Genomic DNA, 23,662 nt, shown 5'->3' with positions numbered 1-23,662 from the left:
TTAATTATTTTTTTAGAAATCACTTTAATAAGTTTTTGCTAAGAGTTTTATACCTAATAGATTTACCCGCCAGTGATGATGGCTCAAAACTAACGGAGTGAAGCGGGTCAATTGGTGATCGATTCATCCCTTTTTTTAACTAAATTCTCTCCCTCTTTCCCAGCAATACTTACCATATCAAAATATTCAAAATCACATTTTTACAGCCAAATTTACTTTTCCATTTTCAGTAAATTTAATATTACCTAAATTCGATTCACTAAAATCTAAAAAAGAAAAAATATCTTCACTCACTCCTCTATTTTATTCCTTTTTTTCTGAAATTACTCACAGGAAACAAAAGATGAACATTTTGATTTTAATTTTCTCTGCGTTTTTCTCCGTTTTAGCTGCTTCTGAAACCGCAAATCATCACCACTCCGGCGTTCGTTTCGATCAAAAATCACTGATCATCAATGGAAAACGAGAGCTACTCATTTCAGGATCAGTTCACTACACTCGCAGTACTCCTGACGTAATAATAATAATAATAACACTCGATTTTAATTTTATTTTATGTTTTTTCAATTTTTGTTTATGATTGTGTTGAATTGTCGGTTCAGATGTGGTCAGGTATTCTGATGAAGGCTCGACGTGGCGGTCTTAATGTGATTCAGACGTACGTTTTCTGGAATGTGCATGAACCGGTGCAAGGCCGGGTAATTTATTCGATTTGATTGTTTGGTTGATTGATTCGGTTGAGTGTGATTTGGTGTTTGGATTTTGAATTTTGTTTTTGGATTTGCAGTATAATTTTGAAGGGCAATATGATGTGGTGAAGTTTGTTAAGATGATCGGGGCTCATGGCATGTATGCAACGCTTAGGATCGGACCGTTCATTGAGGCTGAATGGAACCATGGGTACGTTTCTGACTCGAACCTATGCTCATAAGTGAAAACGGAGTCTTTAACTTTTTTTTTTTGACAGAATTTGAATTTTTTTTTTTGAGAGGAATTTGAAATTTATTAATATGGGGGAAAATACACTATAAATTTATAAACCTAACTAAAAATAATACAAGGATATGTAAAAAAAATAGAAAAACAAACAATTATATTAGTGGTGTCAAATTAAAAAAAATAGTTTTTCGGATTTAATGTTGTAACTTTAAAAATATACTTTGTCCTTTTTTTAATCATAAAATTAATAAAAACTTATTCATGGTTATATTAGGAAAAAAAAACTTAATAGTAGTTTATACAAATAGTGTATATATTTCTATGTGGAATCAAAAAGACAAATATAATATCAAATTTGAAATTTATTTTAATAATAACAATTTAGTGATCAGAAAATGGTTGAAAGTACTCGTTTAATATATTATTACAAGGAAAAAATAATTTAAATAAGAAAAAAGTTCATAAGCTAAAATAACAAAGTCATAAAAGTTCATGAACTTTTAGGAACAATGGACTGGATTAAATTCTATATCTTGAACAAAATCTTCTCGAATTTCATTTTCATTTTGAGAAGAACTCTTAAAATTCTGAAACTCTACAATTACAATTTTTTCTTATAATATCTTTCTTTTTCTTATCTTTTATTAGGCTTAATGTCTTAAAACCGCCCAACATTTTAGCCCAATTTCAATCTTACCTTGATGTTGAAAACTGGTCAATTTTATTTTATTTCACGTATTTTCGTTTCAATTGTAACTTTAAACATTAAATTGACTTTTTTGATTTAGAAAATATACAAAAAAAGGTCAATTTAATGCAAAAAAGTACATTTAATACAAAAAAATTCGATTTGAAGAGCTTTTTTGAATTTTTTTCCAATAAAAAAAGATCGATTTAATGTTTAAGTGTACAATTGAAACGAAAAAAATACAAAATAGGATAAAATTGACCAGTTTTCAACGTTAGATTAAAATTGAAAAGGAGCTAAAAAGTCGGGTAATTTTAAGACATTATAGGCCTTTATTTTATTATTTTCTATGTGAGTATTTTGTTTTTCACATTCAATATTTTCTATTTCATTTTACTTTAGTTTCCTCTTTAATTTGAAATGTTTAATTTACAGAGGATTTCCATATTGGTTAAGAGAGATTTCAAACATCACATTCCGTACCGATAATCCCCCATTCAAGGTGATAAAAAATACATAACAATATTTTTCTTTCCTATAAACATAATGCACTAATTCTGAAACTAAATCCCGTTATTTGTTATTGCAGCACTACATGGAAAAATTTGTGACAATGATAGTTAAAAAGATGAAAGAAGAGAAGTTATTTGCATCACAAGGAGGGCCAATCATCTTGTCACAGGTTAATTAACAAATTAGAGAAACTATCAAATTTTGAACATATCATATGTATGTATAATATTATATATATGATCATTAATTTGGTATAACTTCAGATTGAAAATGAGTACAAGTCTGTGGAACTTTCATTTAGAGAATCGGGACGTAGATATGTTGAGTGGGCAGGAAATATGGCTGTGGGGCTGAACACCGGAGTCCCATGGATTATGTGCAAGCAGAATGATGCTCCTGATTCTGTGGTAAGTCTTGATATGTCTTTACCAGTATTAGTCTTTGGTAAAAAGAGCAGATACACCCTTAAATATTTTGTGTATTTATATGTATACCCTTAAACTCTAATTTGGTACAATCCGGTTATTAAATTTTATAAAATCGGTGCAAGTCAACTCTTCGGAAATATGATCGGAGTTCGTCTATTTTGCATCAATAATAAGTTTAAGGACCTATATTTTTCGAGTTAGAATTTACGAGCATGAACATCATTCCCTATAGAGTTGTCTACTTTCTCATTATGGCACACCTTAGGATAACACAGTTAATACTATAAATTCTAAAAGAAAATTCTATTTTTTTTACTATACCCTTATTCGATAATAATCATGAAGTCTCATTTCCTTACATATTTCAATAGATAACAATCAATACTAGCTTATTAGTGAAATTTTAACAAGGGAAATATAATAAAATTAGTTTTAAATTTTTTTACTTATTAGAAATTGGCAAGAGTTTTAAAACAAACAAAATAAAATGAGTGGACATCTCTATTGAGATGAAGAGAATATTTTATCAAAGGTTTAGAGTATATCTGCATATTTTGCCATTTATCGTTGGCATCATTCCAAGTCCAAGTGTAGTCATTCTAATCCTATTTGAAAATACTAGAAATTAAAGTCTCCTAGTCTTAAAATATCAACAGGATTATCAATGAATTTGAACTTAAATAGTATGAATACTGACTACTAAGATCGTGAAATCAATTCCTCCCACAAGCGTCCAAAAATCTCTCATCCCCAGTGATCCAACTTAACGAAAACATAATCACAAGTTAATCTAAGTCGATTAAATAGCATTTTACCTTTCATTTTTGTTTCACATCTTTAAACTTCTAAATTAACTTGAATCACTCTCCAAAAATAAAGAAAAAAAAAACCATGTAACTTGAGCTTATTATATCTTACAGATCAGTACTTGCAATGGAAGGCATTGTGGCGATACCTTTACCGGCCCGAATGCAACAAACAAGCCTTCTCTATGGACTGAGAATTGGACAGCTAAGTGAGTATTTATCACATACCAAATTATTATTCAGCAGCTTCCTACACATATTGAAATAATCCAACAGTAATTTACTAGTGTTTAAGTAAATTTTAACAGCATTCTATGGCTTATTATATGATTTTAGGTACAGAGTATTTGGAAACCCACCATCTGAAAGATCAGTAGAGGACCTTGCATACTCGGTGGCTCGTTGGTTCTCAAAAAATGGAAGCCTTGTCAACTATTATATGGTAAGAACTTACATGATTGTTTCTAAGAGAATGCAATTGCTATCTTAGGATTGTTACAAAAATAGAATTAAAATTGTTCATGTGGTTAATTTGTAGTATCATGGTGGGACGAATTTTGGAAGAACAAGCTCGTCGTTTGTTACGACTAGTTACTATGATGAAGCTCCTCTTGACGAATACGGTTAGGAATCTCTCATAAATTTTCTACAAAAAGAATACATGTATGATCTCTTATGTAGTAGGAAAGAAATGTTGAAAAGGTAATGAAGAATATTGTATAAAAATATGTTAGAAATACAAAATTTTAGTGTTTAAAAAGCGTTTTTAGAAATAAAAATAAAACATCGAAAAATGGAATTCGAGAAATTTCCGTGCAACAAAGATAATTTTGATTGATCAAATTTTGCAGGGTTGCGCAGGGAACCAAAATGGGGACATCTCAAAGACTTGCATTCTGCTCTGAGAATGTGCAAGAAAGCTTTATTTTGGGGTATTCCTAGAATTGAACAATTAAGTGAGGACATAGAGGTAAGCATCTAGATCAAGGTGACCACATTTTTTAACTAAAGGAAATTTACTTTGGATTAAAATTATGTCGCACGAAATTGAAAATGCTGCAAGGAGAAAGGCGAAAGAACATCTTTGTATAAGAGTAGATTATAAATATAATGTTTCACAAGTTTTTCATAATCTGAAACATAGAACTCGATAAATTTCTGGGACGTGCAATATGTAACTAAAACCCGTTTTAGCATGGAAATAATCAAATAAACTCAAGTTCCTTTGATATGCAGGCTAGAATATTTGAGAAAGCAGGAACAGAAATTTGTGTTGCTTTCTTGACCAACAACAACACTAGACATCCCACCTCTATCAATTTCAGAGGCCGTCACTATTACCTGCCATCACATTCCATCAGTATCCTTCCTGATTGCAAAACTGTGGTCTACAATACAAAGAAGGTCAATCCATAACACTTGCATATACAATCTATACAGACATTAGTTTATTAACGAACAGCTTTCGATTCTTATTTTTGTTTTTTGTTTTGTCATTTATGTATATCAGATTGTATCCCAACATAATGCGAGGAGCTATATAAGATCCGAAGTTGCAAACAAGAACCTAACATGGAAGATGTACAAGGAAAGAATTCCAGAACAACTAAAGCTGAAATCCAAGAAACCATTGGAGCTTTATGAACTAACTAAAGATACATCTGATTACGCATGGTACTCTACGGTGTAAGTATATCCAGTAATTGGTAGAACGCTGACTCCTGCAAAATTAGAATGTTTGCTTGACTGCAATTCTGATTGCAGTGTAGAGTTGAACAGACGAGATTTGCAAATGCGGAAAGATATTGGTCATGTGTTACGAGTTGCAAGTCTTGGACATGCAATGTTAGCTTTTGTTAATGGTAAATTTGTAGGAGCTGCACATGGGAATAATATTGAGAAGAGCTTTGTTCTTCAGAAGTCGGTGAACTTGAAGCCTGGGAATAACACCATAACTCTTTTGGGTTCTCTAATGGGATTTCCAGTAAGAAAGATTACAACTTAGTTTAATTTTATTTCAGGCAAAGGTAGTACATAACTTTGTTTTAATACGAATTAGAACTTAAAAATCCAATTGAAAGATAGGTTAAGAATTTGGTACCACTCAGGTTTTAACTAACTTATTTTTGTTTTTCTTCCATAGATTATAGAATACGCATTACTGATTGATTTCCTACTTACTATTGAAGGATAGTGGAGCATATATGGAGCACAAGAGAGCAGGACCGCACGGAGTTTCTCTGCTTGGTTTGAACAAAGGAACGCTTGATCTAAGCTCAAATGGATGGGGCCATCAGGTATTTTTTCATGAGCATAACTCCAGTCAGGTCGGTAATAAAATGATGAGATAAAACAAAAGTTAAGTTTGTTGGTGGTGACATTGAAAGGTTGGGTTGGAAGGGGAGAAGCAGAGACTGTACAGTGTCAATGGATCAAGGAAACTAACATGGACAAACGTGAATACAGAAGGTCCTGCTCTTATGTGGTACAAGGTAATACATCAACCTTATCCAATTGTGTTTCAGATTCTCTATGGAGATGACATATAGGATATTTAAAAATGGTAAAAATAATAAGTTTAAAACTTAAAATTCTAGAATTTGAGAAGCAGAAACCGAAAACGAAACGTTAAAGTGTACTAGCACCCAATAGTTTCAGAGTAACATTGCATATAGGCCTTGGAAGGGAATTGAACAAGCATTATAGAGGCTTCGTGCAGCCATTATAGCCTGTTGGACTTGTAATTGCTAATCTAAGTTCGTATTGCAGACGTACTTTGATGCTCCCGAAGGACGCGATCCAGTCGCTGTGAGGATGAATGGCATGGGGAAAGGCATGATTTGGATCAATGGAAAAAGCATCGGACGCTACTGGATGTCCTTCCTCTCCCCTCTCGGACACCCTACTCAATCCGAGTAAGTTCACTTCTATGTTAATCTGCCAGAAGGATATTGTATTGGAACCAAATTATAATTATAAAGTTGGATTTTTGTTCAGGTACCACATCCCAAGATCATACCTGAATTCAACTAAAAACCTTATGGTAATACTCGAAGAGGAAGAAGCGAACCTGGAAAAGATCGAGATTCTTACGGTTAACAGAGACACGGTTTGTAGCTATACAGAAGAGAATGGAGCAGGCGGTGTCAAATCATGGGCAAGAAAAAACAGAAAAATCTTACCAGTGGTGGATAATGTGAAACCAGCAGCAGCTAGTTTAAAGTGTCCGAACAAAAAGAAGATTGTGGCAGTGGAATTTGCAAGTTTTGGCAATCCTTATGGTGTTTGTGGAGGATTTGTCGCAGGAAATTGCAGTGTTCCTGCTTCCAAGCAGGTTATTGAGCAGGTAAAATTGTCTAATTTTGTCCTAAATATTTTCTCATGCTCATTTGGTTTTATTATATTAAAAAAAAAAAATTATTTACTACCTACAATATTCTTCATTTTATATTAAAATTATCAAAAATCATTAATTATTATTACTATTAAAATCAAAATTTATTTAAGGTATAATAACTTAGAAAAATATCAAATGTTTCCCGCTCTTATCTATTCTAGAGAAATTAGTATTTAAACCCTTTAAATTTATTAATTATAGCCGTATTTGATGAATTTTATTTTAATTATAATCAAGTCCGCCCAACTGAATCAATTTGATTTTAATCACGTGGCAACCATTGAATGATTGCTTCTTTGATGAATTTGACTTCCAATGACAATCATTGAATGACTATCATGTGAATAAAATTATGCTTAATTTATTCAATTAGCATAGAACTTACTATAATTGAAACAAAATCCTTTAAATCAAGCCATAATTGATAAAACAAATAAAAGTTTTAATTAATTTTTGTTGAATTTTTATATCACTGTACCTTAATTTATTTTAGTTTTATTAATTCAAATATAATAGTACATATATTTAGTTAGCTAAAAATAGATATATCTAAAATGAAAATCAATTTGAAACGAAAGAAGTACGGATTTTAGATATTAATACCTAATAGAGAAATGCTATTCAACACGAAATTGTAATTACACAAAATACATTAATTCTTCAATAGTGATTGCAATTAATGCTAATTGGTTAAAAACACATCTAGACTCAAGTATGTATTCAGTTCAAAAGCAAACTCTTTTTTTCCTTTTTATTTTTTACTTATTTTACAACTTTTTGTTTTATTTTTCTTTTATTTTTCTATGTTCATAATTTTCCTTACGCTTTTACTAAAACTAATGTCACTTTAATTTCTTAAACTTTATATTTAAACTAATTTTAAAAACATATACTTTATAAAATTATATAATTGGTTAACTAAGTGAAATATTTTCTTAAAAAAAATTCAACATCTTTAAATAGGAATTCATAGAAACAAAAAAATTTAAACTATAATAGATATTAAAAAAAATCACAGTACAAAAATGATGAATTGCACCTAAAAAGATCTGACCATAACACATTTAAAAAATGACATTATGGGGTATCAACAAAAATTTATATCAATATGGTGTCTGAACTTGTTAAATAATTACAAGTTAGTTGTTCCAGCCGGTTTCTTTTCGGTAGCGGGTAAAAATGTCGGTTAGTCACCTGTATATTCAGCCACGTCATACGCCATGTCATTTTTTTATATAAACCGGCTGAAACAACTAAGTTGTAATTATTTAACAATTTCACTTACCGGTTTGATATAAATTTTTGTTGAAACACCATATTGTTATTTTTTAAAAAGTTCATACACCAAAAGTCTATTTATCCCTTCATCAATTGAACACAATAAAAGAATATTTTTTTAATTGAATACAATACCAACTTTTACACATAAAATAAATGAAGAATTTTATGTAAATAAAATAATAACAATAAAAAAAATAAAACAACTGAAGAGTTTGCTTTTTAATTGAACACAATACCAAATTTACACTTATACCTAAATGAGAGAGTTTTAACCAATTGTCATTAACTGCAACCACTATTTAGTGTATTTCGTGTAGTGATAATTTCGTGCTAAATAGCATTTCTCTACCTGATAACATATTTGACTGCTAAATCTGAGCAGAATTGTTTGGGAAGGAGAAGCTGTAATATTCCGATTAGCAGACACATTTTTGAGAAGAGGAGAGATATTTGCTCTGATTTACACAACAAAATATTGGCCGTTCAAGTGAAGTGTGGCAATTATTAGATCTTTTAAAAGGTAGACTTGTACAGTTAGAAATAATACTGAAATATATTTTTTCTATTTCAATTAGAAATTTTGCACTTCATATATTGAAATTTACTCCTTATATCTATTTTTTTATTTTTTTTATTTTTGGATATTAAGTTCTTGCATATTTATTTTTGTGAAAATGAAGTCCATGCACATTTATTAACATTAAGTTCCTAAAAACATTAAAATTTAATAGTTGTAAATTTCTTTACAAAGTACGTAAATTATTTATTCAATAATATACAATGATAGATTATATTTATGTTTTTATGATTCATATATTAGTAATTTAAAATAACTAGTTTTTGCTAAGATTATGTGTATTTTAATGAAAAAAATAATTAAATTAATCATAATTTTATTTAAAAAGTAAGTATCACTGTCACTTTAATAGTTGAAGTATTAATGTATTATACACGTAAATCATAATGTCATTTCAATCATTTATAATATAGAGAAGAAATTCATTCTAAAAAGATGGACTTATCTGGTTCAATAGATCGCAAATGTGGAGAATCTTTGGGGGGAAAATGGATACACAAAGGAGCCAAAGAAGAAAAGACACTAAGCTTTTATCTCTAATGAAGAAATGACAAGAATGCATCATTGCATAAGTGTAAAAAAATAAGAAAAATTCTTGATAACTACCATCAAAGAACCAAAACTATTTATTAACTAAACAATCAAATTAATCAAAACCTTTAATTTTTTATTTTTTTTGAAAATAAAACCTTTAATCTAATTAACCAAAATATATAGTTTCAAAAAACACAAAACCAAAATAGACCGACTAATTCGGTTAACTTTACTCACCCCTAATAATTATTCAGAGCTCAACTATAGGATTTAAACTGTGAACGAGTTTACTTCAAATTTGTAAATCGTCTTTTTTGAGAAGATATGGACTTGTTTAAACAGTAATCAAATATATGAAGAAAAAAAATCATATTATTAGAAGAAAACAAAACTTTAAATGAGGCAGTCATCTCTAACATATTTAATATATTTTGAATATACCTGAAGTTGAGTTGAATTAAGGCTTAATTACTTAAAAACCACCCACCTTGTAATTTTTTTCATTTATACCATGACCTAGGAAAATTTTCAATTGTACCCTATTTTTGATTTTTATGTTTCATCTCTACCCTAATGACTTGAATTGACCTATTTTCTTTTAAAAAAAAGTTTAAATTAGCCCTTTATTTTTAACCTATATTCTAATAAAACGTTAATATTAATCATTTATGTATCTTATTTTTAATATTTTCATCTTTAAATTAATTAAATTATCAAAAATATTACTCTTGGGGTACAAACGGAACATAAAAATGGAAAATAGGGTACAAATGAAAATTTTCCTAAGTCGTGGTATAAATGAAAAAAAATTACAAGGTGAGTGGTTTTTAAGTAATTAGGCCTTGAATTAACTATATTTATTTCAGCAATATGTAAAGTAAATTGTGACCATTTCTAATTGAATTTGAACTTAACTTATTTATTTATATTGTCAAGATATTAACAACTTACATTCAATAACAAATTACAAATTAAGTTTGAATTCTAACCTCCATATTCAAACTCGAATCAAACTTATTAAATTTATAAAACTAAACAGATACATAACAAATTAAGTTTGACTTCTTACAATATAACTCGTCAAATTCTTCACATTCAAACTCAAATAAACACTTACTAAAATGTATAAACATTACAAAATCAAGTTTGGTTTTACACTTTTAACCTCAAAACTTATTAAATTCGTCATAATTAAACTCCAACCAAACTAAGAACTAAAGTTTATAAACTGGATTAGTTTAAATTTAAACGAGCCATTAAAGTATTAGACTCAACTTAGGTGTTCGATTCAGTAGACTGCACCCCTAGATAGAACACATCCAAATTATCATGTAAACATATATGCAAAGAAGATAAAATAAACAATAAAAAAATTAAAGAAACGAAAATAATAAGGTATTAGCATTTGAATGTTTTATTTTCCCATTCCATGTTTCATGGCAGACATCATTTATATCCTACTGAATATGGGGTTGGAAAAACAAAAACAAAAAATTAAATTTCTATTTATTTACAGGCATTAGCAGCTGAACAAGCCCTCCGCATGTCCCTCTTTACAGCATGAAAATGCGGCAGTCCAACCTGGCCAAAGATTCCATCCACATTTTAAGGTTAAGGATTCATAACTTACAGTTAAAACATGGATTCAATTTTATCAAAATGCCAAACAAAATTATATACAAACTCTAAAGTAAAAAAATTCTCCAAGGGCATCGCACCGCCAACGAAATTCGAGCTGAGAAAATTCCGTTTAAATTTAGGCACTGACCTTAATGACACCCACTAGTTTCTAGGACCACCAAAAAGAAGAAGGCATTATTGAGCTGAACATCTGCTACTTCCTATATCAAATTAAATCCAGGAAAAAGAGCAACCTTCCAAGTCTTGTAATAAAATATACAGTCATCAACCCGTTAGTCAAAATTCAGGACAAATCAAAAGATCCCTGTCCTTCACTGACTGCATATAGTAGTTTCTTGAGCATAATTTCCTGTTTAAAATAAAAGAATTATCAGCAAAGAACAGTTCAACAACAAAATAAGAAATCACTTTTGCTATTCAAAATCACCCAACATGATACCTTGGTCGAGTATGGCGGAAGTTTCAGATAATTAGCACAGGTCATGACACTAGGTAGGTCATCATCTGCCAATTCTGAGGCTGCAGTTCCATTTGTTGCCGCCTGCACCCAAATAGTTATAAATAAATAAAAGTTCAAGTGGGTTAGACAAATTCCGGATGAGAAACAATAAACAGTCTAGCTAAAATTTGCCGGAGACCACAAGATAACTATATAGCGTCAATTATTTTACAAATGAATCATCAGAGCTGCAATACAAAAATAAAAATGAGCAAGAGAAACTAATTAAACACTGCCGCCCTCCCAAATAAAGCCAACACGGGCAAACATGTCTGTTAGCCGTGAGCATCCTACAATCCAAATTTACAGGCGATATTTAAGTAACAGAGCATTAGCTACTGATATAAAAGGCTACCCTCAGCAAGGATCAGGGAAGAGTTGGCTTCTACAAACAACCTTATCCTTTTTATCGCAGGGAGGATGTGCTAGTGAAAAAAAAACATAACTTTCCCGAGAAGAGACCTATTTGGTCACCCTCAAAGATTACCCCAACAAAAAGTTATTAATCAAAGACCTACTCCACATTACATAAGAGTTGGGGTCAGAATAATAGCAATAGTCTGAAGGACAAAGCAGGAACTGAAATAATAATTTCGGACATTGTAGTCTACGTATGTCAAATCCAACATGAGTAGCTTTTTACACAGCTTTTCTGAGTAAAAATGAAGCATGAACTCATAACACCAAAATACATGAATAAATTTGAATCTCGATCATTGCAATTTACCTTCCTCACAATTGTTAATTTTGGATTTAAAACTGCTAGACCACCATGTGGTAACCTTGGTGCACCAGTAATAAATTGGCAGAAGGCACGCTGTTGCTCCGGGGTGAAGTCTCCCATAATCTCAAGTAACTAGAAACAACATAGAAGGTCATAAAACATATCAAGCAAGCTCATGAAATTTATATCAATAAATCCCTTCCGTAGTGAAGGTGAGGATTCGTACATTAATGATTGCAGGACTCTTTGCAGTGTATCCGTGGTCAAATTTGATGTGATCAACAAGGGTGTCAGGCTGCATAATTCACAAATACATCATAAAAAACTCTATGGTATTGGATGCATACAAGCAATTGAGAGGAACGGACAAAAAAAAGCCAGTTACCTCCCATAATTCTCGACGTCCACAAAGCAGATGGTCCAATTCTAGCGGAGAAAATATTTGTAATGACGAGATGTCAAAAACCTAGTTCGTATACAAAAATGAAATAAATGTAAGCAAATAAGAACATGACAAGGAATCAAACAGCAATAACATGCTGAAGCATATATTACACGACATCAGCACAAAAGCAAATAATGGTGTACTCAATGAAATTAATAAAAAGAACATCAAAATCCTTATATGTTCAATAAAACCTTGTACAACTTATTTTACCTGATTAAATCCAGCTTTAAATGCTTCTATCTGTCGTGTAATGCCAGTCTTCACAGTTGCATCAACCACCAAAGATATGTACTCCTCCAAGTTATTTATATCAACCTGAATATTATGTAACAATTTAACAAAATCAAATAAATAAAAATAACAAAACCAGTAAAATATCTTAAATAGAAGACAAAATTAATATGTCAAGTACAGTTGCATCCCCAGGCTTCAAAATGTAGTCAGGATAACCAGGAAGGGTGAAATCCAAGCACAGATCTTCAATTGTTGTCCCGCGGAAACGCAAATCCGAAATTGCATACTGATTATCAGTTCCTGAAGATTCTAAGAAACGTTTCCGACAGACAAGGGTATGAAGTTCTTGCAAAACCTTCCCGAATTCCACATCAAAAGAGAGAATATCATATAGATCAAGCTCCTGAAATAGGATTAGAGGAATAAAAATACCGACCAATAGAAAATGAATAATACTATTAAAACTGAGGAATTATTATGTCAGCAGAAGATTGCATACTTGATTAAGCAAAAGCTTATAGAATGATGTGGAAAGTGGCAAGTCCAAAAGGCGTCCATCTTGAAGAGCTTTTGCCATCACACGACCAGCCAGCCGGAAATAGTCAACAACCTTACCTAACTGGCTACCCTCAGAAGCATCAGTACTTGGAGGCCAAGGGCGAGGAAATAGACCAAGTGGAGCTTGGACAACATCAACATTGCCCACAGCATCAGAAGAATTATCGAATTTTCCATTTGTTTTTCCATCTTCATCAATTTCCATTGATGGATTTTCAGATGATGGATTTTCAGATGATGGATTTGACCTCCACATTCCAAGCGAAGCTTTCTGTAGATCATGACTCAAAAGTGTGTAGAACTCTAAGGTAGGGCCCAAACCCGTGCCAACTTCACCAAAATATTCTACTTCAAGCACAGCCTTCTGACTAGAATACATGTCCATTACTTTTGCAGCAGAATCCAAAATACGGGTTCGAGAAACACGTACTTTCTGGCGTTGTAACCTCCCGACTCGCACCTCTCTTTCATTTGCTGATCCATGACCATCAGCACCCTGCTGCTGCTGAAGACGATACAATGCCCGGGACAATCCAAAAGCAGTAGAATAGAAGTACTGTCTACGAGTCTCAAAAGGAAACAAGAACGGACATGCTTTCGTCAACTGGTAACACCATGATGGAAGACTACCACTGCATAATGCAAGAGCATCCTGAATCTGGCGAGCTAATTTAGGAGTGAGCTTGCTGTTAACAAATTCTTCAGCTGAAACCTTACCACCACAAGCACTAAGCTCATCCAGATTTGAAATTCTACCCTCAGCAAAATTATCTGACAATAACTGGGCTCTTAGACGTGGTGCCAGCTGGTTCAAACCCTCTATTACACGAAGCAGTGCCAATATATTGTAAGTAGGATTGGATTTCTCCAAATCACAAGGAAGCTCTCCTTGCAAGATGCTATCTAGAAGTGACATCCGATGCAACTGGCCATCAGAATTCGAATTTGAAGAACCAGTTTTTGTGGACTTTGGTAGAGTGGCGGAACTTGAGCCCCCAACAGAAAGCCTATCAGGTTGGCCATCTGCCCTCTGGTAAGTAATGGTATATATATCACTCCAGAGTCTGCTTCCATCACTAGATACGAAATCACTGCCAGTATACCTGTCATCATCCTCCTCATCCAGCACAAGCTGCCGTTGAATCGCCTGGTAGATTGTCAAATGCCTATTTAACTGCTTCCCTCCTGCAATAAATATTAATTTTGGAGGGTCATTGCAACTACCAGACAGAGGTCGCCCTTGCCGGTCTCTGCCTCCTCTGATACCTCTACCATTGGCAGTTCCAAGACCGGCCATTGCAGCTGCAGCAAATGACATAGCACCCCTCGAACCATAAGAGCTACCACCCCTGACATCTGTAGAATCTGATCCCCTAACATTAGCTGCTCTACTGCTAGAACCAGAAGCAGGATTACTTTGGCTCTCACTTGTTGCTGGTGCACCAGTGCTATCATCAGGAGCATCGCTCAGCTTAACATCATGTACTTTGTCCGGCATGCAAACAGGTAGAGAATCGTCTCTCAATACCTGGGAAGGGGAACAAGTACACAAATCAAACTAGTCAGGGTATCAGTCCTAGCAATACATACGTTACACTATCGCTGTCAAAAAAATTAACATGAAGAGGAACTAAATAATATGAAATTGGATGGAAGTTCAAGTGTTACAAAAAAAAAGTGCACGGACTATATTGGTAACATTACTATGCAAGAATCTTCTTTTCTTTGTGCTTCTTTACAGGGTTGTTAATTGATGATATATATCATCATAAAGTTGCATCTGTTGAGCAATGATCAAATAAGATGACATTCATTAAAACCCACCCACATACAGTCCATGTTTGTTTTACAGCTAGTCAGCTGCAGTATCTTTCCAAACAAAACTTTTGATCCATTTTCCCATCTACGAGTTCATAATCACATATTTGCAAGTGACTAAAAAAATTAAAAGCCAATCTATTTTCTCATCCTGGCCAAACTTTCTGAGAATTTTCTGATGTGACCAATTAACCCAAAAAAATCCAAATTTCTACCCCATATTCTCAATTTCAACAAATTCTTTGAACTTCATCAAATAGCAACAGAAACTTTTACATTGGTGCCAGCTTTTAGCAATGTTCTTCAATTTTAAATCAGTCAAAACAAATGAGAACACGGTTTTCTAGTCAAAACATATGAGAACATGGTTTTCTTGTCGACAATGTCCAAAAGTTGACATTTCAACAACAATCTAGACACTAAAAGGCAGACAGCACGGGTAGCGACTTAGATCTTTCAAATGCACAAAACATACAATTTCTTCATCTGTCCTCTTCAAAATTCATCCCAAATGTCATTTCAGAAAAACAGAAAACACCTACGAATGCTTACTTGATCTTGGTTGGACAATTCCATAACATACAAGTTAAATAGCAGGGGGAGAGCACAACACATTAATAAAGAAGATAAATAATAGAAAAGGCAGAAGAACGATAAAAAAAATCAAACATAAAGGGATGAAAGGATTACGTCTTCATGATCATCATCTTCATCATCAGAGATATCATCATCTTCCATCACCAATGCATCATCAATCTCCACAGGAGATATGTCCAAGTCCTCATCCTGCCAAAATGCAATAATAACAAAATCATTGGAAGAATTAACACCTTAATACCTGCATTCTGCGATAGTGGTATTCTTAAATGTAGTGATGCCTTTATGAGGGACTATTATAGCCCCCCACAAATAATCATTTTTAGATCACTATTATTAGGCTACAATCTAGGAAAAACAACTCTGCCCAAATAAATTTGAAGGGGGCGAATTACTAAATCAACAATCACAAATGAAAACTACCAAGAACAAAATTTTGACGCTTGTAGATTTTTTAAAATTTTAACTCATCTCTTGCTGAGTATTTCACATACGTATTTTATTTGCTTAGATCAAAATGAACCATCCAGTAATTTAATGTCTAAAAGAATAAGGGAAATCTCACAGAAAGAAAAGATCATACTTCCAACACCATACACACCTACACCATCCCACTCTAGAATAGTTACGAGTATATTTCCAACAAAACGAGATAAATCCCAAGTGAACTGTCACTATGCACCCTGGGCCTGAACATCTATATCAGTGGCTATGTATCACAAGCAGGACTAAATCCGTGGCCAGGAGCATTAGACTTCCGAGGTTCAAAAATAACCTAAAAGACTTGGGATCACAAAAGTAAGAGAACTCCTTTTATAGAAATAAATTGCAGTCTAAGAGACAATGAAATTAATTTATACAGCTTATATGAAATACAAACCCATAACAGCACAAATCTATGAAGCTTAAATAAGCTTAACTAACCCTGTATTAGGCATCTTGGACATGAAGGCACTTAACTCACCATATTCATAAGCAACAACAAATTGAATCAGTATCCCCTCAAAAGAAAATTATGTTACAGTAAAACAAAGACCCAGATATCATGCAGATCAAAAAAATTATACGAAACCATAAAGTTGGCAACTTCACACAAGGTTTGAGCATATTATCAAAATTACGTCATCTTATAATAAAGGGTATCAAGTCATACCTCAGAGCTAGTATCCCCATTCACTGATTTCATCTGTGCATCTTTATCAAGGGCTGCTCTTCTACGAGACACATTTCTAGTTTGAGGTCCTTTTGCCTCCTCCAGAGCAGGCTTGAGAACAGCTTTTCCCTTACCCTTAGATGAACTTGCATTTTTCTCCAGCAATGACTCCTTTTTAGCTGCATCGACATTAACAGATGATCTGGATCTTGAAGAGTGACGACGAGTGGTTGGAGTTAAAGGGGATGGAGATGATGCACCAGCTCCAGTAGTAGTCCCTGATTCAGAATTTCCCACAGATGCTGATGGCTTTTGACCAGATTCACTTCGCTGAACTCTGGGCCAAAGGAACTCCTCAACAGCTGCTAAACTAGCCAATGGATCAATAAGAACTACATTGGAAGAATAATCGCGGAGAGATTTTTCACCCTGGGCTCGACAGAGCCGTAGCTTAAAAGGCTGAGATAGTGCACTTAATCCAGATGAGAGACGTGCCCCTCCAGTGGAAGACCTAGATGAATGACTAAGAACTACAGGAAAACGTTCTAAGGACGACAGGGCGTTTTGAAGCTTCTGAACTAAGACAGTCAAGGGTGCTTCACTCTCCCCATTGACAATAGAAGGAAGAGAAAGATCAACAAATAACTTAAACCTTCTAAGTGCATGTTGACGAAGCTTGGACAGATTAGCTTCTGAAATTCTCTCCTTTGAGAAGTAGCCACAAGAAAAATAGTTCAGCAAGGCTGCTACCACACCACTTCCAATGAACTCAAAAGTGGATACACCATCCCCTTTCCTTAATTCTGCCAGCATCTCAGATATTATACCAATCAAATAATCTTCTTTATTAGAAGAACCGTCAACACCGTGAGACTCAGAAGCTTTAGATTTTCCTTTTGCTTTAGTCTTTTGGTCATCGACACTAACATTAAGCTTCAAGCAAAGATTTTTTAGATGTAAGAGATCATCAGTAACCCCAACTTCAGATGCCCCAGGGTCTGAAGGAAAATACTTGTCTTTGAAAGACTTGGCACATGTACTGACGGCCGTCCGAATGCTGGAATTCACAGTTGGGATTTCAATTGAAGTTGGAGGTGACCCAACCATGGTGGAAACAGGATTTTTGGATTCTTGGAATGAATTTCCTTCAGTATTTGAACTACCACTGCGACGTTTAGAACGCCTCGTGCGAGATGATATTCCACATACATTATCAATATCCTTCTCAGCAGATGCTTGGGCAGGAGTGCTACTTGGATTTCCTGCCAAGACAAGTTGATCAATGGCATGAACCACACCCTCTCTAACAAACATCTTGGAGAACATTCCAGGAAGCTTTTCCATAAGAATTTCAGCAATTTGGAGGGCAGGAATCAAAACATGGGGATCTTTCCATGCTAGTACACCAGCTAAGAAACTATAGAAGAAACAAAAATAAATACATTAAATAAATCATACTCGTATAATATGGACATGACAAGCAACCATGCATGCAAATTACATACCTGGATATGTTTGTGACGCTCAATAAAGACTGAATCATCTCTGCACTACTGAAATGCATCAACTTTCCAATAACTGAAAGACATTTGTGGCGAACAGGACTGTTGACACTTGAGCCATATATCTGCTTGTCAAGCAAACTGTTTAATATCCAACAGAAAAAACAATGACGAAGTACCAATTAGCACACCAAAAACTAACCTGTAATAGAACAGGAAGAAGATCCATTCCGAATTGCTGCAACAGCTCTGGCTGATCTCTTAACAATTTTTCCCTAGCTGAAACCTCAACAAGATTTCCATTTACCTCGTCTTGTTTGGCAGAACTGCTTGAAGGTGACTTCTTCACCACAGGCCCTTTCACAAAAACACTGGAGCTGGCAGGGAGAGATATTGTTCCTTGTGGGAGTGGAGGGAGAAGCTCATTTGCAAGGTTGACAATCTCAAAAATCTAGCAGTGGATAAAAAGGCAGAATAAAAGAAAAATTGACTAAATCTGCTAAATTTCCAACATAATGATTTCTGACAACACAAACAGTATTGCAAATCATGGTGGACAATTTCATGGAAGACAATATTCGAAACATTAAAATCCCATGAGTCATCATGTTTGAAAAGGGCCTAGGGCAATTGGAAGAGAGAGGAAACGAAAGATGAAATTTCCATTTCTCCATAAACAACTCCTACACTATGTGAAAGAAAATCAGGGTTGATTAAAAAAAACGGCATTGCACATAATTCAAGATTGCCAATTAAATCCCTGACTTCAAGAATAAATTAACAATCTTTGAACTTCCATAAAATCAGTGTGGATCAGAAAACACAGGCATTGTACATAATCAAAAGTGAATGCTTAATTCATAAATAAATTAACAGTCTGTTAACTTCTATAAAATACAATTTAGTCATCTTGTCATACTTCAGTTTCTCAGGTTTCAAGTAGAATAAAATTTGAATCCCCCACGATCTCCAAATAAAGCAACATTCTAACCAATCATCTTTTAAATCAGTGTTGGCTAAAGATTGTAAGTGTGGAAAACAAATAAACAGCACGCACCTGGGCAAATCCTATGGGTAAATCTTATGGGCAAATCCTATGGGTAAATCTTATGGGCAAATCTTAACAAATAATAGAGAACCAGGCAACTCTAGAAAATATTCCGCCCCATATTTAAACTGATATCATGCAATAATCATAACTTTCAGCTAAATCCTAGTATAAGAAACAGCACGCACCTGGTCTGCCGGTCTACTTAAAGCTGGAGGAACAGATGAATTGACAGAAACACCAGAACCTGATAGTATATCTTTGAGAATGCCACTGATTCCAAGCAGAAGTAGAGTTTTGGCTCCAAGGGGGGATCCACTTGCAAATGTGGCCAGCAGTCGGATTAAGCCCTACATTGTTAAAGTCAGACGAAAGGCGTTGCAATACATTAGCATTCATATCAAAAGATTACAATTTCTTACCGTATATGTAGGTGAGCTTAGAGATGCCTGCCCACCTCCAGAATTACTGGTAGAAATTAGAGAGGCAGCCTGTGTAACCAATCCATGATTACATAGCTCATCCAATTGTTCTGGTGATGAAGCAAAAGCTTCAGCAATTCGGGTCAAACAAACAGAAGCATGCTCCAACACCTACAAATCATTATAGAATCACAATAAATGGATGTATGGCAGATATCTTGTTGGCTCTAGAGGGACGAAACTGTGAAGTGCAACTCTTACCTTTGCATCATGATACTGAAGAAGATTGGTCAACAGAGGAACTGCTTCCATTACAAAATCAGCTGCATCTGAAGGGAGTTTCTTGCACATGTTTGCAGCAGTGGATAATGCCACCCGCTAAAACCATGATATGAAATAAAAGGGAACTTGATAAGAAAACAAAATCCTCACAATGTTTATGTCAATCAGCATAAACTACCAATCAGCTCAAAATCAGAAAATGAATCACTAAACAACTACCTGTACACCAGTGGAGAAAAAATCAAGATAAGAAAGTACAGCCATAAGAGAACCAGCTCGCAAACACGCAGTAGGATGCTCCTGGGATATCTTTTTAAGAGCTTGCAGGGACTGGTATACAATGAAACCACAAATTTCAATAACCCAATAAATAACTACTTACTGACTGCTATTATATCAACATTAAAACAACTATGTATGAAAAGCAGAAAGTAAACGAACCTGTTCAGCTAAGTCCATATATTCAATAGTAAGCAACCTAGCAGCAAAACATTTAACAGCACCATAATGGACAACAGCAGCACAAGATGAAGGCAAAACTTCACACAAGTGGGTAATAGCCCGAGCAGCTAACAACATAATATCAGGATTGTCCTCATAATTCAAGAACCCAACAAGCACAGGAACAAACGAATCAACCGAGAAAGTACTCAAGGACTCCTCAGTGCCAAACGAAAGAATCTCACACAGCTGAGTCAAAGCCTCAACCTGCTTCCCTTCCCCGGCATCAGCACGCAAACCCGATAAAATCTTTTTGAACTTCCCGGACAGCTGCGAAGACGAAGCAGACGGCATTCCAGACGGCAATAGATCATCAAGTCCGGCGCCAAGCTTACGCAATAAGCCTTGAAGAGCAATGTTAGCTGAAGATAAATTGTGGGGGAAAGCACTCATCCCACCCCCTTCGCTATCATTATCATCCTCATCATGAGCGTTGTTATTATTACTATTATTATTATTCCCAGAATCCATATTTAACGCTAAGCTGCTATTATTATTATTATTACTATTTTCCCTATTACTGCTATTATCTCGAATCCTAACCTCGTGTTCTTTTTCCTTGCCTTTATCAGACGAAGATGACTCAGTAACATTTTTGTTCCGACGGGAGCGAGACGACGATGACTCAATCGGTGTGGTGGGGTCCATTTGAGGTGCGGCGGCGGAGCAGTTAGCTCGAGTGCGTGTACCGGAAGAGAAAGCAGTAGTTGCGGCGGCGTTGGATGAGGAAGAAAGACGGGAGCGTTTCTGAGAGCGAGTGGTGGGACCGGAGGAAGTGGTTTTCGAGGAGGCCTCCGCCCGCTTCCGGCTCCGAGTTTCCATACAATATCTAAACTGCCCCGATTGTTTTCAATCCGTCTGTCCGCGATCACGCGGCACCAGATCGGAAATTAACAATTCTCCGATACATCAAACCCTCGAAATTAAAATTCAAACTCGTAATCGAAATCAAAGGACGGAGAATTAAAGATATAACAATCAACAGGTAGAGAGTTCGATTAATTTTGGAAAAAGCGATAGAATTTAAGAATTAAGAGCAAAAATTAGGGATTTTTATTTTGGAGAAACCCTAACGAGGAGGTAGAGAGAAGAAGAAGAATATAAAAAGGAAATGAAGAGAGTGAGTGTGGACTTTTTATATGTGTTGTTGGTGATGATAGTGAGGAGAGAGAGGGGGAGAGTTAAATTCTGTTATTAAAGTATGATTTTCATTTTTTTTAAAATATTTTTGTTGGTTGAATTAATATGTATACGTGTGTCATTTTGGTGCTTTTGTAGTTTTTTTTTTTTTAAAGTTTGATAAAATTGTCCATAAGGTGAAAAAACTTCAAATAAATTAATCATATTTAAAATTTATATATAAAAATTTATAAAATTGAAGTGTTTGTTAGATTAAAATTAAAAGATTTACTCTTTATATTTAAAATATTCTTACATTATCAAAAATACTTTTTTATAAAGAGAATTATTGGAGATGTTGCATCTCTAATAGTAACTTTTTATTTTAAAGAGTTTAATTGTTATATAGAAATTTAATAGTTTTTTTTTAAAAGAAAAAATAATTAATAGATTACTGAAAAAATAATTAATAGAACACAATCAAGTGTCTGACTCTTACAACAGGTTCAAAATAGCCAGGCATGAAAAGAGAAAAATCATACTAACAACAAATTGTACAAGTTGAACTTTTTAAGAATATTTGTTAGAACACAATTTGAACAATACAAACTGGATTTATTAAGAAAAATGCACCTAATTTTTTTAATATTGTAGTAGGAATAGAATTCTCCTTTAAGAATATCATCTTATTCCTAGCATTTCACATATATTAAGTTGTTGCAATAAAAATGACTCTGCTGAAGTTAGAAAGAATGTTTCTACCACAAGCTTTTCTAATTTCAACTCATCATTCTTCTCTAGGTTTTAATACTAGAAGCAATTTTGCATATAGGTAAAATATTTGTCAATACTTTTTTAGCAAAATCACAATCAAATGGGCACATTATCAACATACATAACACATGAATCATCACTCCCCATTTTTCAATTTGTTCTTGGTCTTCAACTTCCTTCTAATGGCCATCCAAAGAATAAAATTATACCAATGAATAGAGTTCTTTCCCCAAACAATTCTGAACCAAGGCTAACAATAAAAATGACTTTTGAAGGCTTTTCAAGTTATGTCTATGTAAAAAAATTTATGATTCATAACCTTCCGAAAAATACTCCCTCCGTCCGCAATTGATAGGCTGATTTCCATTTTTAGCTGTCCCAAATTGTAGGCTGATTTTCTTATTTAGAAGTTAGTTTATTAGGTAATTGTCCAAAATACCCTCGGTTAGATTTATAATAGTCAACTGAATTAATTTTGCTTATACTTTTGATAGTATAATTGATAATAGTTGATAATCTCAATACCTTTTCTTCTAACGAGACTATACTTATCTTATCATACATATATAACCCATCATTAAATAGATTTTGCAAGTATAACATCGGTATTGGCTAGAAATGCCTTGAAGAAATGCAAGGGACGTTGCATTAATTAAAACACTTATACTTGCTTATTTCAATAACTGAGTGTGTGAATACAGTAAAACATTATATTGAACATAAATTAATCATTAAACAAGGGTATTATAGGTAATTAGTAAATTTATAATTAAATTAACTAAATTTCTTAATATGTGTGAAACTCAAATCAGCCTATCAATTGTGGACGGTGGGAGTATAATCTTCGTGCTCCATGTTGATTTCAATATTATTCTTTAAGTACTCCAAACCTTCCTTAGTTGCATTAATTAGGTGAGAAGGGTCCCAATTGACATTTCTCAAAAGTATAACTATTGAGGTATTTTTTAGAATGTCAAACTTTCTCATCTTCACTCGTGGAAATCGTTCCATTATAGATCATCCATGGATCCAAGGATCCTTCTATAAATCAGTTTTATCACCATCACCCAATTTAAAAATGACATCATTTTTTATATTGAGAACGCGTTTTGAAATCCAACTAGCCTTACTATTACTTTTGATACCCCATAATCGACTATTTTTGTTTTGTTAGCCTTG

At 33.7% G+C, this 23,662-nt stretch overlaps 2 protein-coding genes across 2 annotated transcripts; one reads left to right on the top strand and one right to left on the bottom strand.

The window, feature by feature from the left end:
- Positions 1-317: 317 nt before the first annotated feature.
- On the top strand, positions 318-8,665 carry LOC126680183 (beta-galactosidase 13-like). The gene is made up of 18 exons (XM_050375239.1): positions 318-514; positions 603-698; positions 788-900; positions 2,063-2,129; positions 2,217-2,309; positions 2,404-2,547; positions 3,489-3,583; positions 3,711-3,816; positions 3,913-3,997; positions 4,226-4,344; positions 4,611-4,778; positions 4,885-5,060; positions 5,139-5,358; positions 5,564-5,671; positions 5,762-5,866; positions 6,144-6,289; positions 6,372-6,720; positions 8,435-8,665. The coding sequence occupies exons 1-18, from the start codon at positions 344-346 to the stop codon at positions 8,558-8,560; spliced, it is 2,487 nt and encodes an 828-aa protein (XP_050231196.1). The 5' UTR covers positions 318-343; the 3' UTR covers positions 8,561-8,665.
- Positions 8,666-10,536: 1,871 nt separating this feature from the next.
- LOC126682208 (E3 ubiquitin-protein ligase UPL3) lies at positions 10,537-21,750 on the bottom strand. Its single transcript, XM_050377805.2, has 18 exons — positions 20,531-21,750; positions 20,309-20,419; positions 20,069-20,185; positions 19,808-19,978; positions 19,574-19,735; positions 18,540-18,788; positions 18,341-18,462; positions 16,836-18,252; positions 15,776-15,871; positions 13,209-14,795; positions 12,888-13,112; positions 12,686-12,790; positions 12,413-12,493; positions 12,254-12,322; positions 12,031-12,159; positions 11,244-11,345; positions 10,932-11,153; positions 10,537-10,744 (listed from the first exon to the last, which is right to left on the bottom strand). The coding sequence occupies exons 1-17, from the start codon at positions 21,410-21,412 to the stop codon at positions 11,088-11,090; spliced, it is 5,691 nt and encodes a 1,896-aa protein (XP_050233762.1). The 5' UTR covers positions 21,413-21,750; the 3' UTR covers positions 10,537-10,744; positions 10,932-11,087.
- Positions 21,751-23,662: the final 1,912 nt, after the last annotated feature.

The sequence above is a fragment of the Mercurialis annua genome, linkage group LG5 (genome assembly GCF_937616625.2).
Source record: "Mercurialis annua linkage group LG5, ddMerAnnu1.2, whole genome shotgun sequence".
Taxonomy (NCBI): Eukaryota; Viridiplantae; Streptophyta; class Magnoliopsida; order Malpighiales; family Euphorbiaceae; genus Mercurialis; species Mercurialis annua.
The sequence above is the reverse complement of the archived record's forward strand: the minus strand, read 5'-3'. Positions and strand labels throughout refer to the sequence as shown.

Excerpts from the sequence above, each read along its gene's own strand:
- LOC126680183 (XM_050375239.1), top strand. The coding sequence starts at position 344 with ATGAACATTTTGATTTTAATTTTCTCTGCGTTTTTCTCCGTTTTAGCT. Across the intron at positions 5,359-5,563 it reads GTTCTCTAATGGGATTTCCA|GATAGTGGAGCATATATGGA; the intron begins GTAAGAAAGATT and ends TTACTATTGAAG. Across the intron at positions 6,721-8,434 it reads CCAAGCAGGTTATTGAGCAG|AATTGTTTGGGAAGGAGAAG; the intron begins GTAAAATTGTCT and ends AAATCTGAGCAG.
- LOC126682208 (XM_050377805.2), bottom strand. The coding sequence starts at position 21,412 with ATGGAAACTCGGAGCCGGAAGCGGGCGGAGGCCTCCTCGAAAACCACT. Across the intron at positions 12,323-12,412 it reads GACGTCGAGAATTATGGGAG|CCTGACACCCTTGTTGATCA; the intron begins GTAACTGGCTTT and ends TGAATTATGCAG. Across the intron at positions 11,154-11,243 it reads TTCCGCCATACTCGACCAAG|GAAATTATGCTCAAGAAACT; the intron begins GTATCATGTTGG and ends TATTTTAAACAG.